The 19,209-nt window shown below is 34.8% G+C and overlaps 1 protein-coding gene across 2 annotated transcripts in view; it reads left to right on the top strand.

The window, feature by feature from the left end:
* LOC120633718 (tubulin polyglutamylase ttll-4-like) overlaps positions 1–19,187 on the top strand; it is a 43,158-nt gene extending 23,971 nt beyond the window's left edge. The window contains exons 5-15 of one of the 2 annotated variants that reach the window (XM_039904042.1): positions 194–378; positions 2,863–3,111; positions 3,708–3,982; positions 4,895–5,102; positions 5,428–5,554; positions 6,045–6,264; positions 8,059–8,208; positions 9,144–9,242; positions 9,707–9,914; positions 11,022–11,089; positions 18,484–19,187. In XM_039904042.1, coding sequence (XP_039759976.1) covers positions 194–378; positions 2,863–3,111; positions 3,708–3,982; positions 4,895–5,102; positions 5,428–5,554; positions 6,045–6,264; positions 8,059–8,208; positions 9,144–9,242; positions 9,707–9,914; positions 11,022–11,089; positions 18,484–18,732 — 2,038 coding nt within the window. In that variant the 3' untranslated portion in view covers positions 18,733–19,187. Of the gene's footprint in view, positions 1–193; positions 379–2,862; positions 3,112–3,707; positions 3,983–4,894; positions 5,103–5,427; positions 5,555–6,044; positions 6,265–8,058; positions 8,209–9,143; positions 9,243–9,706; positions 9,915–11,021; positions 11,090–18,451 lie in introns of both variants that reach the window. The other variant, XM_039904040.1, reaches the window with a different exon arrangement.
* The last annotated feature ends 22 nt before the right edge of the window (positions 19,188–19,209 follow it).

Here is a 19,209-nt window from a genome sequence, read left to right as displayed (position 1 = left end):
AATATACACTTATAAATCGCGCCTCTGTAAGTCGAAATTTCAGCTGTTAAGTCATATGTATCTCGAAGTTCTTGTTAAGTCGAAAACTCGTTAACTCTAATTTTATGGCATTTCCCTTGACATTCGAGTTATAGAGATTCCACTGTAGTTAATTTAGTTATGAAAGCTCTAAAATATGTAATCTTCATTTCAGTTCGTTAAGCAGATCACCGTCGCCTGACGGTTACACAGAGCAATGGCACATGGAGACAGACGCACACGGCGTCATAGACAATCACCTAAAGATAGAGAAAAGCGATGTGGAACATAACTCTGTGGTCAAAATTACTAGTAAACTCAACGGAACCGTTGTAACACCTAAGAAAGTAGCTTCTAAAGGTAGGTTAAATTCTCGTACGTCCATTTTCTATGTTCAATCTATCTGTAATCTGATAATAAGTTAGTTAAGTTTATTATATATAACCTTATTTTAATATATTGAAAACACTTTGCACAGTGTAAATTACCTTGCACATAATACCTTACTAAAAAAAAGGTTTATTGTATTTAACGAAACTTTGTTTGCTGCATTTTGGCTGTCAAATTACTGATGACAGAAATAGGAATATCTGCTACGCCAGTAACTTAGTTTTCTGAACGGATTTTAGTTTTAGCACTATGCTTCGAGTATAGCTTTAATATTTCGTTTTGATTTGAAATCATCATCATCAACTAAACTCCAGCCTACTTAGGGCTCAGGTCTCCTATAAGAATGAGAAGGGTTTAGGCTGTAGTCCACCACGTCGGTTAAGTGTGAATTGGTGGACATCACACGCCTTTGAAAACCTTATCGGGGAACTCTGCGGCATGACGGTTACCTCACGAGGTTTCTTCCACCGTTAAAATAAGTAGTAATTAATTTCTTGACAAGAGAAAAAAAGAGAGGTGGATTCCCTAAATGCTAGTATATTAATTTATTAAATGGCTCGAGTCTCTTCCTAGAATGATAAGAGCTTAGGCTTACTGCACCACGCTGGACTTAATGGACTTCACACGCTTTTGAAAACATTGTGGAGAACTCTGCGGCATGAAGTTACCTCACCTCACGATCACGATCACCGTAAAAGCAATTTATAATTAATTTCTCAGTAAGAGAAGAACTGGAGATCGAATCCCTATTAGCTAGTCTATCGCCGCTTTGATTTTAAATTATTATTATTAATTAAATCTTTCAGAGCGAGTGAACAAGGATCATCACTTTTTGACAACTTTACACACAATTAATCCTTTCAAACCTGCGCCAACACGCAAAGGTTATTTGTAAAGATAATTAAATTTATCAGTATCAGTAAAAATAGTAGAGACATCTGATTTATTGTAATCTGTAATTTTTTACTTTTAGATATATAGTTAATAGTAAAAACGCAGATGTAAAATAATCCATTATTATCAATATCTTCCCCAGTACTAAATATTAGCGTCCCCTTACTGGACACAGTCACAGTAAAAAAACGTAACTCATTTAAATCAAATAGGCGGGGTCTACCTTTCTGTAGTGACTCTACCTCAAGTTCAGAAGACATTATAATCTTATTATTTTATCTGTTATACTTAAATGAAAGCGGAGCGGTGTACATCTAAACAACCTCGTAATTAAGAAATTCATCAATTATTTTAATTAATTTTTATTTATTAATATTTAATTCATCAATTTACCTTCATGTAATAAAATAGTTTTAACGCATTGTTTAAACTTGTGTTCTAATACTTGTATTTAGTCTTACAAACGATGTAACACTCCCTAAATTTGGCACATATACAGTGTTGAATAAAAAATACCCGAAGGCTCTCGGCCTGTAGTTGTTTACATTAAAACTAACAACTTTTGATTTACGACTTGAAAGTTTGTGAAATATTAAATATTTTACAAAAATAGATACTCTACTCGTTACTACTCTGTAATGTAACATTGGCAGTAACGCGCGAACTACGTCTCTATCGTGCGATCACTGACCTGACGTTGTCAAATCACATGTATATGGTTCCACAGTGTAATTTCAATTTACAGAAATAACATGCTTTATTTTTGTATGAAATAAATTGATTAAAAAAGTGTAGAATTATCAAAATTAAGCTTAATTTGCTATACTCCTTTACAAAAAAAAAGTCAACATCTCCTGATGATGCTCCGGTTTCGGAGCGAAACGTGCGTAGAGGGTGTATTGCCGAGGATCTGTTTGGTGTGGAGTATAAGGATTGAAGAAATCATAAATTACACCACACAGATTCTCCTGCTTTTCGCGGAGTATAGCAAATTAAGCTTAATTTTGATAATAAATCATGGATTTCCGCAAAGTAACGCCTGCTTCTATACAATATTCAAAAAGTGTAGAACATAAGTTTTAATGATGCTGAGAGTTTTCTGTTATTTTTTATTTAACCATTGCTTCCTGCCAATGGACTTTTTATCTCGGGGGAAAAAAAACGGTCACCACGGGATTTTGACGACCTCCCTAACTCTGCGGTTAGCGCTGTGAATTTAAGAAGAAGGTCCCGGGTTCGAATCCCGGCGGGGGCAAAAATTTATAATTACTGAATTTTCTTTGGTCAGCTCTGGTGTTTTTGCCGTGGCTAGTTACCCTACCGACAAAGACGTACCGCTAAGCGATTAAGTGTTCCGGTGCGATGTCGCGTAGAAACCTATTAGGGGTATGACTACTGCGTTTATTTTTATTCCACTACAAGTTAACTCTTGACTGCAATCTCCTAAATTAGCCCGCTACCATCTTAGACTGCATCATCACTTACCACCAGGTGAGATTGCAGTCAAGCAACAGCTAGTAAATATAAAATTCAGTAAATAAATTACATTTTTTTTTGCAGAATCGCCCTTATGCCTGCCAGAGCCGATAAACAACTGCCTCAGGCCGTCCCTGTTCCCTCGGGTACCTCCTTACCTCAAGTTCATAGGTCACGAGGAGACCGCACCGCTCAAGATACCGATGCCAATACAGAAACACCTCAAGTGGAAACTCACAACAATCACACCTATAGTTGTGAAGAAAACTTTGATCAATTCGGGGTTCAGACTGGTGAAGAGCGAGTGTGATACGGCCGAGTGTCCGCAGGAAGGTATCTTCAAGTAATTTTTTATAATCTAAAAGTCATTTCACATTTGCATTTCTTCTATTTTAAAAACATACTTTACATTAAAAAATCGATACGACTCGCCGATTTTTTTTTTTACATTGATCTCATTCGTACTATATATATTAAAGCTCAAATTTGCCTACCCCATTCCTTATTTTGCCTTTAACTCTGGTTTTGGACAGAACTATTGTAAAACAAAAATCAGAAGTACGGGATTTCCGACTCTAAGACGAGGGACATTATGCCCTCGTCTATTTTAAAAACATACTTTACATTAATAAATCGATACGACTCTCCGATTTACAAGCTGTATATTAAACTAATTTGTAACATTTGCATATTAATATTTAATGTAACTTTTTTTGATTAAGTTTAGTTTTTAATTATTCTGTTATGTTATAGTGTAGATGGGTCATAGATACCAAATAAAAATAAATAAATAAATATTTTAATACTCGATTTCGAAATTTGACTTACTGAAATGAACTACTTGTACTAAGGCTACATAAAGTTGGCCCATCGACTTGGTCCGTCAATTATTACGATATAAAAACATCAGATGTAATTTTTTGTTACAGAAACAGTAGAATGGATAGGCATATGGGGTAAACATATGAAATCATTAATGTTCCGAGCCATTAAGGACGGTCAGAAAATGAACCATTTTCCGGGAACCTTCCAAATCGGCCGCAAGGACAGGCTATGGAGAAACTTACAGAAGTTGGTGACGAAGTATGGCGTTAGTGAATTCGGCATAATGCCCAAGACCTACGTATTGCCGCATGATCTGAAGATATTGAAACACGATTGGGAAATGCACGCCGCTAATGACGAAAGGTGGATTATTAAACCGGTACGTACTTGTATTATTTATATTTAATTTTAAATAATAATGATATAAATAATATTAAATAAGAATAAATAAAAAGTAAATATAGTACGACGATACACACATCGCCATCTAGCCCCAAAGCAAGCGTAACTTGTATTATGGATACTAAGATGACTGATGAATATTTTTTATGACTAATACACTGATTGGCACAGTGGGCAGCGACTCTGCTTTCTGAGTCCTACGCCGTGGGTTCGATTCCCATAGCTGGAAAATGTTTGTGTGATGAACATGGTAGTTTTTCAGTGTCTGGGTGTTTATCTGTATATTACAAGTATTTATGTGTATTATATTCCTAAAAAAATATTCAACAGCTATCTTAGTACCCATAACGCAAGCTACGCCTATTTGGGGCTAGATGGCGATCTGTGTATTGTTGTAGTATATTTATTATTTATTATTATATAAATACTTATAATATACAGATAAATACCCAGACACTGAAAAACATTTGCCAGTTGTGGGGTAGCTGCCCACTGCATCAAATTCGTTATCTGATAAATACAGAGGTTCCATTTTTTAGTTCATTAAAACTTAGCCATTGACTGCAATCTTACTGGTATTAACTGCAGGTACATGCGAAGATGCGCCTTAGTATAAAATGGATAATCATTATTATGATACAGTAAAACTACAATAGTAATAAAGAAACAAACACACTTTTGCATATATAATATTATAATGGATTATTTGGATGTTATTTTCACCCGTGCGCTCTTGCTAGGAGCGAAGATAAAACTCTGGGAGGCGGTATACATTAAATTATTGAGAAAATGTGACATTTTCGCAGTAGACAAAATATATCCTGTATTAGTTGCTGGTGTGAGGAATGCTAACTTTGTCGTGCAGTAACATTTGTATGTTTTTTTCCAGCCCGCCTCAGCCCGTGGGACCGGCATCAAAGTGGTGTCCCGCTGGACGCAAATCCCTAAAAAGAAGCCCGTAGTGGTGCAGCGATACGTGTCCAAGCCGTACCTTATAAACGGTAGCAAGTTCGACCTCCGATTGTACGTGCTAGTGACGTCAATGCACCCGCTACGGATATACCTTTATAAAGATGGCTTAGCTAGGTTCGCTTCTGGTGAGTATTGTATTTGCGTTAATCTACTCTACTTTTAGTAGTACCTTTACCTGGGAAGTAGCACGCTGCAGTAGCGGACAAACACTGGTCACTGTCAACGCATTGGCAATACATTGGTATCTCCTCTGATGCTGCAGATGTTTTTGGGCGGCGGGCAACGAGCAAGTGGTTCATCTGATGTTAAGTGATCACTTAACATCAGGTGAACCACTTGCTCGTTTGCCCGCTATTCATATAAAAAAAAATATTTGTAAGGCTAATAAGAAAAATTTAATGTTAGAATTACTTACGATTATTAAACCAAAATTTTCTGTTATGATTTCAGTAAAATATAACGACGAGTTGACGTCGCTGAACGATAGATACATGCATTTAACAAATTACTCCATTAACAGACTCTCCAAGAATTATACGCCCAATGAAGACTTCTCGGCGTGCGAGGGGCATAAGTGGTAAGTTAAAAATTAATTAATAATATTCCAACTCATTCTGTACTGTTTGACAGCTAAAACATGGAATTATATCTAGTAAAGATATTCATAGAAAGAAACGTCAAAAATATGTAAACGAGACAAATCTGTGTGGTCTACCATATAATTTTTCTTCAGCAACCAACCAAATGTATCAATGTAATCTTCTCTCAAATGTAGCCTTGAAATATCACCCTCGGTTCCCATATTGACTAGTAGAGCTACGGAATAATCGAAAACAACGTAGGTAATAGTTTTTAGGCTAAATTCATAATTTTGTTGAATTTTCTCTGGACATATCTGGTGGGACACTTCGTCCGTAGGTTAGGTACCATTTGCCAAAGACGTCCCGCCAAATTATTAATAAAAATAGTTAAATTTAGCTTCACCACATAGAAACTGATTAGGGGTTTAATATAACTGCCACACCTCACACCCAGTTTAGTTATGTTATGTTTTATGTACATTCCAGGACATTACAGACCCTATTTCAATACCTAAAGACTGAACAGAACGTTGACACTGAAGCACTATGGGAGTCCATAAAGGACTTGGTGATCAAAACTATAATCTCCGGTGAAGCCAGCATTAGTTCCTTAACAAAAGCCAATATAACCTCTCGATATAACTGCTATGAGTTGTTTGGTATAGATGTTCTATTGGATGAGGATTTAAAGCCATGGCTTTTAGAGGTAAGTGAAAAAGATGCGGACTTAACCTTTTTATAAGCTGTCCTTGAAGTTAGATGATTTTAAACAGTGTCAAAAACAATTTTTTTTTATAGCAATTTCATTACATAACTTAAAACAATAATACTAACTTTAACGTATATACCAATAGTTTAACTTAAAACAATAGTACTAACAATAGTTGTAACTAATAACAATAAAAACAATTAAAACTCTGTATAACCTGTATTGGAGGTCTCGCTCTTTCTGATTTGGAGTATTGCAATTTTACATAAAAAGCAGTATCTAAAATATATGCTTATTTGTCTTATAAATTACTGGAGGGTATAATTAGTACTTTGTAGTTACTTATTTATTAGAAAGACATTTCTTTAAGAGATCTCTATTAGTATGTAAATGTTACATGGTTTTAAGCGTAGTTTTACAAATTTTCATTCATGCTATTTACCTGCGTATAACGCAGTAAAACATTGTATCACTAGTATTTATTTATAATGGACAACCAACAGTAGATACATTATTATTTGCGTAAATGTTCTGGTATCACAGAATGCATTAAAATGTAAAAAGTCATTCTTATAAATCATTTATAGTTAATTATTAGCAGATTAATATAAACCTACAAAAGTATAAAAATTCAATTATTTAAAGCTATGTTACAATGAATAATTTAATTTAATCAATTATTAGGAAACAAAACAATAAATTAATCACAAAATAAATAGATCGGATTAAAATAATTAATAGTGATGTCTTCAAAATAATAAATAAAATTAAACTTAAACTTTACTAACTAAAATATAATTCAGGTTGGAATCAGGTTAATAAGTAGAAAAAATATCTCCAACTTTTCGTCGAAATTGTCATTATGCTTAATCACTTTTATTGAATAACTTCTATTTGGACAGCCGATTGGCGCAGTTTGCAGCGACCTTGCTTTCTAAGCCGGAGGCCGTGGGTTCGATTCCCACTACTGGAAATTGTTTGTGTGATGAGCATGAATGTTTTTCAGTGTCTGGGTGTTTATATGTATATTCTAAGTATTTATGTATATTATTCATAATAATATTCATCAGTCATCTTAGTACCCATAACACAAGCTACGCTTACTTTGGGGCTAGATGGCGATGTGTGTATTGTCGTAGTACATTTATTTATATATTTATTATTTATTTATATTTTTCAAGTCATTTGCATTACTTTTGATAGCATATTTCCATAGATTTTTTTGCATATATTAATCGTAAAACTCATCTATGGTATAAAATGTATCGATCGTATATTTGATATTATCTCAATTCGCTCATTATGTAAACAAAAATTCCATAATTTTATAGACTAACTAGCTGTTGCCCGCGACTTCGTCTGCGTTTGATTTTATTTTTAAAGTATACTGAATACTTCGCTAAGCCTTAAATGATTATAGTATATATATATATATATTTATATATATATATATATATATATATATATATATATATATATATATATATATATATATATATACATACAATAACATGTGACTGTCAATTAATTATAGACAAATAATTTGCAATAAAATAAAGTTGCGACTATAATTAAAGATCTAAGCTATCCTATCTCTTAAGTTTGACCAGACTGCTTACGGTGTGCCCATTTAATTCAAAATCGGTTAAGTAGTTTAGGAGTCCATCGCGGACAAACATCGTGACAGGAGATTTATATATATTAAGATAATGTTTAGAAACACAAAAAATAAAAATTACTATCGATGTAATAGAGAACGGTAAGTAAATTTTTATATTTCCTGCGTTTCAGGTCAACATATCACCAAGTTTGCACAGCGCATCGCCGCTTGATATACACGTGAAGGGCCCTCTAGTAACAACAGTTCTTAACATTGCCCAGTTCCAAGTTCCAACTAAGACCAACCTAGATATTCTATCGAAGGAGAAGCCTACAAAATTGGTAACTATATTAATCATCTTAGCTCAGTTCAAATATTTACTTTACTTACACATACTCGTAACTTTTAATACAAAGTGGCGAAATGATCGTTTTTTCTATAAGACTAGCGGTCCCTTGCGACTTTGTTCGCGTATAAGTCAATCTTAAAAGATAGGCGTATGCTGTCGCGGCCTTTTTTTTAGAACTCTTAAGAAGAACCACTTTGTCATACATAATTTTTTCGAAGCTAAAGCAACGCAGCGGAAACTCTCAAAAGGAAACAAAAACCCGATTTTAAAACATTCTTCGTTGGTGCTATGTTTCTATTGGTCCTAGCGAGATTATATATGGCCTATAGCCTTCCTCGATAAATGGGCTATCCAACCCTGATATAATTTTTAAAATCGGACCAGCAGTTCCTGAGATCAGCGTCCAAGTACACAAACAAACTCTCCAGCTTTATATATTAGTATAGGTTAGGAAAAAAGTGGTGTAAAACGGCTATTAATCGAAAAGAAGGTACTATCTGACGGCGTAGAACGATATCAATCTCTCAAATCATTAAGAGAAATAACAGCAGAAAAAATACGCAGTGACAACGATGACATTAGCTGCGAGTGTTCTTAGGGTGAAATGAGGTCACGGATTGGTGTCTAGAAGATAAAACAGAAAAAAAAAACACACACGTTCGATCGTACTTATAACCAAGAAAATGTTAGTTCATCATTATCACCGACCATCGCATTTGTTTCTAGACTAAAACTCAATACTCAGGACTTCGTGATTCGTACAGAAAACATCTTGATTCGTAGTCGAACTTTTACACAATTAGGTCAATGATGCGAAGATAGATTTAAATAGGAAATAGGAATATAATGCTACAGTAGCGATAAAACAGTTTTTTTAAGCCAATATTTAATTTACACATTCGCAATAACGAAATTAATGTGTTTCAGGCCGGACTGCCCTATGACAGTAGATTGTATACAGTTTACTTGTCGAAAGAAGAAAGGGATAAACATATTATTTATACTAACATGGAAGACAGAGACATGGTAAGCTTCAGATTTTATTTGATATTCGCTAGTTCAGGAGTCCTAGGAGTCCACCAAACTACTAGTACTAGGCCAACGTGATGGACTGCGGCCTTAATAACCCCTTCTCGTTGTGGGTGGAGATTCGTGCCCTGTAGTGGGCCTTCAATGGGTTGATATAACGATGATGATGATGTTACGACTTCCAAAGATGAATAGTCGTACATTGGCACCTGATTAAAACACAAAAACACAAAACACCACAACCCCAGGTCGGAGGATGATCTTCCTATGGTTACGGTCGAGTGCACGACCACTCCTTCTAAAGGTTTTTAAAAATTTTTTACACTTTTTTGTCGGGGTGGTAACTAGCCACATCCGGAGCTAAAAACATTTGGAAGAATTAACATTTAAAAAATAGAACAAAATATCACAATATTATGCTCCAGTTTAAGCAAATACATTATTCTTATAAACCATTCCAGTACCTCCGCGACATTTTGTCAACACTCACGCCAGACGACGTCCGTCACCTCATCCAAGCGGAAGACGAACTAACGCAGACTGGTCCGATGGAGCGCGTGTTCCCCACAGAACATTCCCACAAGTATCTGGGCTATCTAGCGGGCCCGCGATACTACAATCGACTGTTCGACGCCTGGGAGACGCGGTACTGTTCCAACAGAGAACGCGGTGAGTCTTTTTATGTCTTATACAGAATAAAATAGTAAATAAATATACTACGACACTACACACATCGCCATCTAGCCCCAAAGTAAGCGTTGCTTGTTTTATGGGTACTAAGATGATGATGAATATTTTTATGAATATAACACACATAAAAATTTAAAATATACAGATTAACACCCATACATTGAAAAACAACCATGTTTATCACACAAACATTTTCCAGTTGTGGGAATCGAACCCACGGCCTAGGACACAGAAAGCAGGGTCTCTGCCCACTGCGCCAGTCGGCTGTCAAAAAAATGTTTGGATCCCCGCTCCACTGAGTGTCATATAAAGTTGCAGGGAAAGACTCACGAGCGACAAAAAGCCGTACCATTTGGAAATCCTTACTTCTAGTTGATATTATGATGATAAGTGAAATTATCAGAAGTAGGATAACCAATAGAAGTACCCCGAGATACGATTATTTTAGTGACCATTCCTTATAGTTTGAGTGTGAGTTTAATGATTGGTGATGTTTTAAAACACTACTTGAATAGACAATTAAAGAGTTTTCGGCTAATAAGTGGCATAACTCTGTTGCATTAAGTAATCCTCACAGTAGATCTATATGGTCACAGATTTGTCTGGTTTCACAATGGTTTTTGAGGAAACCACTGCCATAGTTTTTACTACCTATACATAGTTTTTATTACTTTTTTTTATCACATGCAAGTATAATCTTGTCTCTCCTGTTGCGTTATTAGGTACGCTTCGCGCAGCGTAGGTACTATGCGCGTGTCGGTCTTTGATCTTCAAGAGAGTTCTCATTAGTAAACACTTAGAATGTGTTGAATTCGTTTGTATGGAAAAATAAATATGCTTCTTTTGATTTGATATTTTTCCTTACGAAATAGATATCCTTCTATATTATTTCGTAATTCTGTTATATGTTGTATAATTCAGACCTTCTGTACTCTAACCGGATGCATTAAAATCGTGCATTATCGAGCTTTGATAAAGTTCCACGGAGCGGCCACAGCATTTTAGGTCGCGTTTCACTTTGTAACGGTTACTGGTTCCGGGGACAGATAAAGAACGCTGAGTTATATTTCCTCCCCTGTGTTCCAGGTGTGGAGCTCCTGCGCAACCTCTGCGACATCGGCTACCACCTGGAAGTCCCGCCCGTGCCCCTCAAGGTAACTGTCCCTACCATATTACAGCGCTGCATTCAGCTGCTCCTGGCTTTGTTCTCTTTCTCTCTGCTCATCCCGCACTACTGCTGATTACGTCACACGTATTATAACACAGTTTAGGGTGCCTACAGTAGACACATTGTTTTTTATTTTCCATATATTATATGTAATGTGATAAGTTACTTATTAATTCTGAAAAAAACAAACCTTCACCTGGAACATTCAACTATTTTGGGCCTTAAAAATAAACGGAAAAGGAATAATGTTGGAATAGTTATTTAATGTTTTATCACGTTCTGACATTTGAAAGGTGCTATCTATCAATTGAAGTGGGGAAAACACTGCAAAGCTATTAAGACGTTATAGCACGTTTATTTGCTGTTGTACGTTCGTCTTGTTTTGGTACGAATTGCAATCTAAAGTGGGACGTAACGAACACGCCTTATTTTGATCTACGCAAATTCATTGCTAAGCTGTGGTTATGATGTTATGATTTATTTTGCGGGTTCTGCACTGGTGTTATATTTGGATAAAATTTAGAAAAGTGTTAATACGCCTTGTGTTTTTTTCGCATACTATTATATATATATAAAAAAAAAAAAAAAAATATAATAATAAATGGAGAATCACTAAAAATGGAAGATTCCACAGTTTTTCTGGGCATGACCTTGGATTGTAAGCTTCAGTGGGGTATCCATATAGATACACTAGCAGGTAAACTAAGCTCGGCTGCCTACGCCGTCAGGAAAATTATACAGATTACTGACGTAGAAACAGCAAGACTTGTTTACTTCGCGTACTTTCATAGTGTGATGTCTTACGGGATCTTATTATGGGGCAAAGCTGCTGATATTGAAACTATATTCATATTGCAGAAAAGAGCTGTACGGTCAATATATAAACTTAAATCACGTGAATCCCTCCGTGAAAAATTTAAAGAAATTATATATTATGTATATATTAGGTATACTTACGGTAGCCTCACAATACATTTATAACAATATAGTATTTGTAAGACAACATATTAGTCTTTATAAACAAAAAGTGGATATAAACAGTCGACTTACAAGAAATGGTCATAAATTAGTGACATCTGCATATCGTCTGCGAAAGGTGCAGAAGTCATTTGTGGGATTGAGTATACGCTTTTATAATATGATTCCTAAGGTAATTTTGGACCTACCAATCCATAAGTTTAAAGAATGTGTTTACACATTTATTACAGCGAGGTTATTATACAATTGATGAGTTTCTTAATGACAAGGTTGCTTGGAAGCATCCGGCTCCGCTTTCATCTCTCACAAGATAGAAAAATGAATGTTGAAATATAAAATGTAAATTTTTGATGTTGGAAAAGAGCAACTGCTGAGTTTCTTGCCGGCTTCTTCTCGGTAGAATCTGCCTTCCGAACCGGTGGTAGAGTTACTACACACGGACAGACTTGACGTTTCAAAAGTGCTTGTATTAGGCCTACTTGAAATAAATGAATTTTGAATTTTGAATTTTTGAACATATATATATTACGGATTTATTTCCAAGGATTTATAACAAAATCCTTAGAAATAAATCCGTAAACCACAAATTCACATGTGGTATATTAAAACGTGTATTGCGTAAATAGGAAAAATATATTTTTAATACAGTTTTATTGGTAATTGCGGCCAAATGTGTGTCTATGACACAAACATTACGTACGGGTACTATCGGTATATTTCCTTAATATATCGGTAAGTAATGTCACGACCTTTTACAAACAGATTTTTCTTAAATACGGATGTCTTGAACAGTTCATTCTTATGCAGAGCCGAGAACAACCATTTGATTCTTAATAGAATAGAATCTAGGTTGTGATCTTATGAGAGGTGACAATATCATTATTTTTTAATGAAAATTCTACTTTTGATGCCTATGGATTTTTACAATGTTGCATTTAAATACAAGAGTGTTTTAATACTTTTTTTTTATCGCTAAGTTCGAATGGGAACGGATATTAATATCAGACTTTTCCATAGCGAAACGTGGCCTGGTTTATAATCGAATCGAAAGAATCGTTCGAGGTTTATTACGTCTGATTTATTATTTTTAGCATAACGTTTCTAAAAAACGACATTTGTAATGTCTCATCACACACAACGTCATGATTACAAATCTTAATGCTGCAGTCCAGTCTGTAAGATTAAGATTTTAAAATAAAAAATTTAAAATGAAGCGAACACTAACTGAGATTTTTTAAATTATGATTCTTTCGTAATTGGATAAAAATAACACCAGTGTATATCCCTATTTCACCTGTATTTGTTTTATCCGCCATATTATTTATGTATTGTATTTTATTGTATTTGGTAACCCTCGTTCCATAGTTAAGCTTCCATACAGTTTGGCTTTACGATTCTGAATGCCATTGCCATCTCAATCGGTGTATTGGAAACTGAAAATTTCAAACAGTCCTTCACACTCAATTACATAAAAGTTCTCATCAGTTACATAAAAGAGCCTCTCAATTGCCTAGGCTGAAGTAAGTCACGTGGAGATGTGCAGTTACAGTTTTGAATTCAGTAGTAGAAATCGTGTTGGGGTAATGGTTTAATATAACTGCCATACTCCTAAAAGGTTAGCCCGCCACCAAGTTAAATGCATCATAACTAAGAAATGAAGAACAAGAAAAACTTTCCGAAATTATTTGAAATTTATGAGATTACGATTACGGTTTCGGATAGATTTTTACGGTTATCCCATAGCTTCGGTTACGAACCTCTACGGACGTAACCGTATGGGAGCTATGGGATTTTATGAAATCCCTGACAAGTAGCGACTTGTGTCTATGGTACATCCGTAAACATCTCGTTGAGCAATCTTTAGCTTGCATAAGTAAGAATGTAAAATACAACTGTATGTTTGGTTAACTGAGTACTAGTCATCTATTGTACCTATCATTTACAATCTTCACTGTTGCATTATATTATATACTTATTAATATATCGCAATGCATACATAATTTATCACAATGTTTATTTATTGGCAGTATTATTATACAAAAGAATTGGAAAGTACCACTTTAATAATGTCTCAAATCAAATATTTTTTTAAACTGTAGAGTTATATTTAAGTACACATAATTAAAACAGACCAATGATTTATTAATTATTTTATTATTGTCATTCGCAAACGATACAGTACATAATAAATCTAGTTTGTATTTTGACGTGATTTAGTGTGAAGATTGAAAATGAATCTTTGATTATACATTTATGTTTATAATATTTGTGTAAGTATTCTTATATTTTTAATATTTTTTTAAATCACAAACCCTACATTAACTATATTATTATGTTAAAGATAAACTATATGTTTAGGTCATAAAATTCACAGCCATAACTAGGTAAACTTTATTAGATAGGACATAAGTGAAACAGTGTTATAATTACAGGGCAAAACTGGAGTTAGTGTGGTGAGGCATTTTGCGTTAAAGCATGGTTTCTTTAATTTTATCTTTCTTTTTATATCTGGGAATGCGCAAATGAAACTTAAAAACTGTGAGCAAGAATTGAAAACAAAAATTGCCATGCTGTGAAAGTTTAGGCGAATTCTAAAACTACATAACTACGCTCTAAAAATGGTGCTATTTTTTCACTTATCCGAATGACACCTCTTGCACAGCAGCTGTTTTGTTAAGTTATTTAAGATATTATTTTGCATCAGAATTTACACCTGTTAATTTTCAATAACTTTGGACAGTGACTAACTTTTTCTTTTTATACTGTATTAAATGAGAACAGTTAAAAATTTTCATATGTTTCTGTATTTCACTTGTATGGCTCTTGTAAAAGCAACTAGAAGTCAATCATGTTTTGAAGTTTAAATAGACTGGGCTATCGCTGAAATGCACCTCTGAAATGTCACACTTTTTAAAAAAAATTATATTTACTTCATTTTGAGGAAGGGCACATAAAAAATATTCTCACTCTGCGCCGTTAATTCGCCTAAACTTTTAGTCAGGTATTTAAAAACGATACATTAAAAATATATGTCATTTGCGCGTTCTATGAGCATTTTTCGTAACTCTTTTGATCAGTCCTGGACTTAAAAGAATTAAATCCAAATTTTACAGATGTTAGAAAATATTTTTTTTATACTTTTTTATTTTGGCGTGTTTATTGAGTCCTTTTTGTCTGTGGCTATCAGGGCAAAGTCACAAATGCTCTCAGGCGAGCCTACTTGGGTTGTAAGCACGTCGCTCACAGTAAGTGCGTAGATAGGAGCGGCCCGAGAGATAACTACCAGAGCCATCTCGAGCGACCCTTTAGTATTTTTTAATCTGTAACAACTAAATGGAACCACTAGGGCTGCCATAGACAATTCGATTTTTCAAAAATAGAACAAACGCTAGTGAATCAAATGTTTTAGCGCTAGATTGTACGTCAAGACTACGATTGTTTTTACGTAATTTGTTTCGGGTAAATTGCAATGTAATTGATACACTATATTGTTGAATCGTTAAAAAAAAATCCAGTAACATTTTCAATAGTATTGCATGATTGGTTGAAGTGTGAACCCCAAAATCACAGAGGTGTTCCAAATATTAGGTATTTTATAAATAATATAAATAGAAGTTACATTTTAAATAGATTTTTTCATAGAATGTAAAAAGTAATTTATATATTGCAATATTTGTTGAAAGTACTGTTAAAACAGAAATAGATTTTATTGCCCTAATAATTTTAGTAATTTACATGTACTGGTTACGTAAATTTTTAAACTCATATACCTATAGACTAATGTTAACATAGAGATTTTTTAAAACATATTTGTCGCTTTTCAACCATAGAGTAACGTTGCCATAGAGTACTACTTTTTGGAAGGTATTATTGTTAGTGCTAAAATTTTGAGAGTATTTTGGAGTATGTAGTTATTATGTAATTTTTTGAATGTATTGTTTTTTTAGTCAGCTACGTATCGGGAGCTAGGAAATGTATATGACCTAACAGTTTTATTATCTACATCTTCGTTGTAACAGGTAACACGAATTTCTGTTTGAACGCTAATAAAATGTGTTGTGGTCCGTATAATTTTTTTGTACTTGGATATTATTATGTTCAGATGTTTTTTATTTTCTAGATGTGAGTGAGCGATTTAGGCGATTTTATACGAATTTTTATACTGTAGGTGATTTTTTTGATCGTTATTTTTATAATGAAATTTTGTTAGATGTTTTAGATATATTTTTTATTTTATAATGCGGTGTATTTGTGTATATATTTATCAATATTTATTATTTAATATATGGTGCTATTGTCCTGTTCTTTTGTAGTTATAAATTTCGAATTCACGCTATCGCATACCCGCTTTCCTCCCTCTTTATTAATTCCTGGCAACAGTTTGCATTTACTAGTTCTTGGAACTACTCATTTTATTTTTAAATTACAATTATATATTTGTACAAGAACTTTAACTATCGTTAGTGAACAGAAGTAACAATCTAAACTATATTTTTGATGTTTAATAATTGACAGTATTATCAGTTTTACTACTGTAGTTAATGTTTTTAATACATCAGACAACAGTTATTCATTTCTATATTATGATAAGAACTGCTTTCTCTAGATATTTTTCGTTCTAGCTTCTGATAATATCATGCGTTCATTCTATTTTTTTTTATTTAGCCCTATAAACACTGCATGCACCAGTGAATTCGCGCAATGTGCTGTTTCATCCACTCACATTATACAAGATTCATCAATGCAATTCGTACATTTTTCACGATTCAGTCAGTTACTAGAATTTAAAGCTAAAGCTAAAGACTGTAGGTATGTCTATGTAAACGAACTTGAGTGCTAAAACTAGAGGCATTACAGTACATTCTCCTCTAGTATTTTAAGAGAAACAAAGGCAATAAGCATGATGATAGTACTAATAATCGCTAAAATATTTTTTATTAATATTATAAGTGAGATTGGTATTTATTTTCAATAAGTGAAATGCAAAACGAACGATCCACCATGTAAGTTGAAATTCAGAATGACGTCACGTCTATATAACCATAGTACTATACCGCTTATAAAATCTCTGTACTTGTTATTTGACGTATAACATGTTTTTTGCGATTTCAAACAATCAGTATTGTGTTATCAATACCAAAATCATTAAGTTTTAATTAGTCGCATGACGGCACTATTAGGGCCATGGCAACCGGAAGCGTTTTCGCGCGAAATAATGATTTTAAATAAGAAGAAAGAGCAACTACTGAGTTTCTTGCCGGCTCTTCTCGGTAGAATCTGCTTTCCGAACCGGTGGTAGAGTCACACAAACATGCATACTTGACGTTTCAAAAGTGCTTATATTAGGCCTACTTGAAATAAATGAATTTTGAATTTTGAATTTTGAATTTTGAAATATGATTATCAATTCCTTCTGCAAAAATCTAATATTTTTTGTGGATATAGTGGATACTTTCGAAACATACGGCAGCTTATTAAAATTAGTCATCATTCATATTGCGATGCGATGTTTAAGACAAAGGTGCCTAGTGTAAGATTTTTTACCTACGTCTTATTCGATCGCGTGAAAGTTAGCTACGGTTTATACGGAATCGAGAGAGCGCCATCTAGTGGCCATATTTATAACAGCGGTTATTTAAGTAAGATATTGAAACCTCGAAATTGACTTCGTGTTTCACCTAAATTACTAGACTATGAACCTAATGCCTCTTGTATTAAGGCTCAAGTTGGTCTATACATAGACAACCATGGCTCTGTTAGCAACAATATTTATTGTACGAAATATGTAATTAAGATCATCAGGTTTATTTTACTTAGACGTTCATCTCGGATTTTGGGTACTAGTATAGGTACGAATATTTATTATGTATCAACTTTTCATCTTATAATTAAATTTTTTAGGGGATTTTAATCATTATTTAAATGTAACTAAAATCTTTTTTTTTCTATTTACAAGAAACGTGCTTTCGCTAATCATCATTCTACTCGCTTTAGTATAAAAACCCTTTTAAGTAATTCTTAAATCCAGTTAATGTTTCCCCTTAAATGTGAAATATATTTATTCCACAGTCAGAACTTTTTATTTTCCACATACAATACTTATAAATTCAGCACACAATGTAGTATATGAAAGATATGCCGCTTTACCCGCCGTCAACTGTCTATTAAATATATCGTACGCTAGGTATTCAAATTATAACTATCTCCATCGTAGATTCACATAGTTTTGTATTTGAATATAGTTTGTGTGTTTTCGCGTTGGAAAGACAGACGGTGGTGAGGCGGTATACTAGCGAGTGAGTAACGGTGCCTCCCCCCTCCCCCTCCCCTGTCCCGCCCCGTTTCTCCCCCCGCTCCCCCGGTGTTGTAGCGGGCGGCGGCTCAGCAGTTGGATCGTTGCAGAATGACGTGGACGCGCCGTCGCCGCCCGCCTCGGAGAAGCCTTCCGTGCCCTCGCTTGCGTCGGAGCGGGCCTCCGCCTTCTCGCTCGCGTGCCCCGTGCCCCCCGCGCCGGCCACCCACGGACCCCCCGCGCCGGCCTCCCACGGACACCCCGCCCCGGCCTCCCACGGGCCCCCCGCCCGAGGATGCGCGGACGCCGTCCCCCGAGCGACCGTCATCGCCGCCCCAACGCTGCAGCCACGAGCCTAGCGCCGCCACAGACGTCAACATGAACGAGTGCGACAAACCGGTACCGTGTTGACGCCGCTACAGTGCAGATGACACCAATGTACATCGCACCAGTGTGACCTACAACTATCATTTCATCTATGTAAAGTACACTCCATTTGTTTCTTACTCATTTTGTTATTTAAACAATCTTTTTAATTACTTTTACACCAGTGTGATTTACGAATTTTATGTCATTGATGTGAAGTATATAGTCCATTTTGTTTCTCAGGCATCTTATTATTTAAACAATCTTTTTCATTACTTTTTTGTTCCAACCTAAGCCTATTAATGTCCCATCTACTTTCTCATTGGAAGGAGGGTTAGAGCTCTGAACCCACCACACTGGTCCGTTGCGAGTTGGAGGGCTTGAACGATTGCTATAACACACGTCAGTGATAACAACCGTGTCTGACGGCTTATAGTGCTCTTCGGTACTTTTTATTAAGTAACCTGAAA

This window comes from Pararge aegeria, chromosome 22, assembly GCF_905163445.1.
Source record: "Pararge aegeria chromosome 22, ilParAegt1.1, whole genome shotgun sequence".
NCBI classification, from domain to species: domain Eukaryota; kingdom Metazoa; phylum Arthropoda; class Insecta; order Lepidoptera; family Nymphalidae; genus Pararge; species Pararge aegeria.
This window is presented reverse-complemented; position numbering and strand designations above follow the sequence as displayed.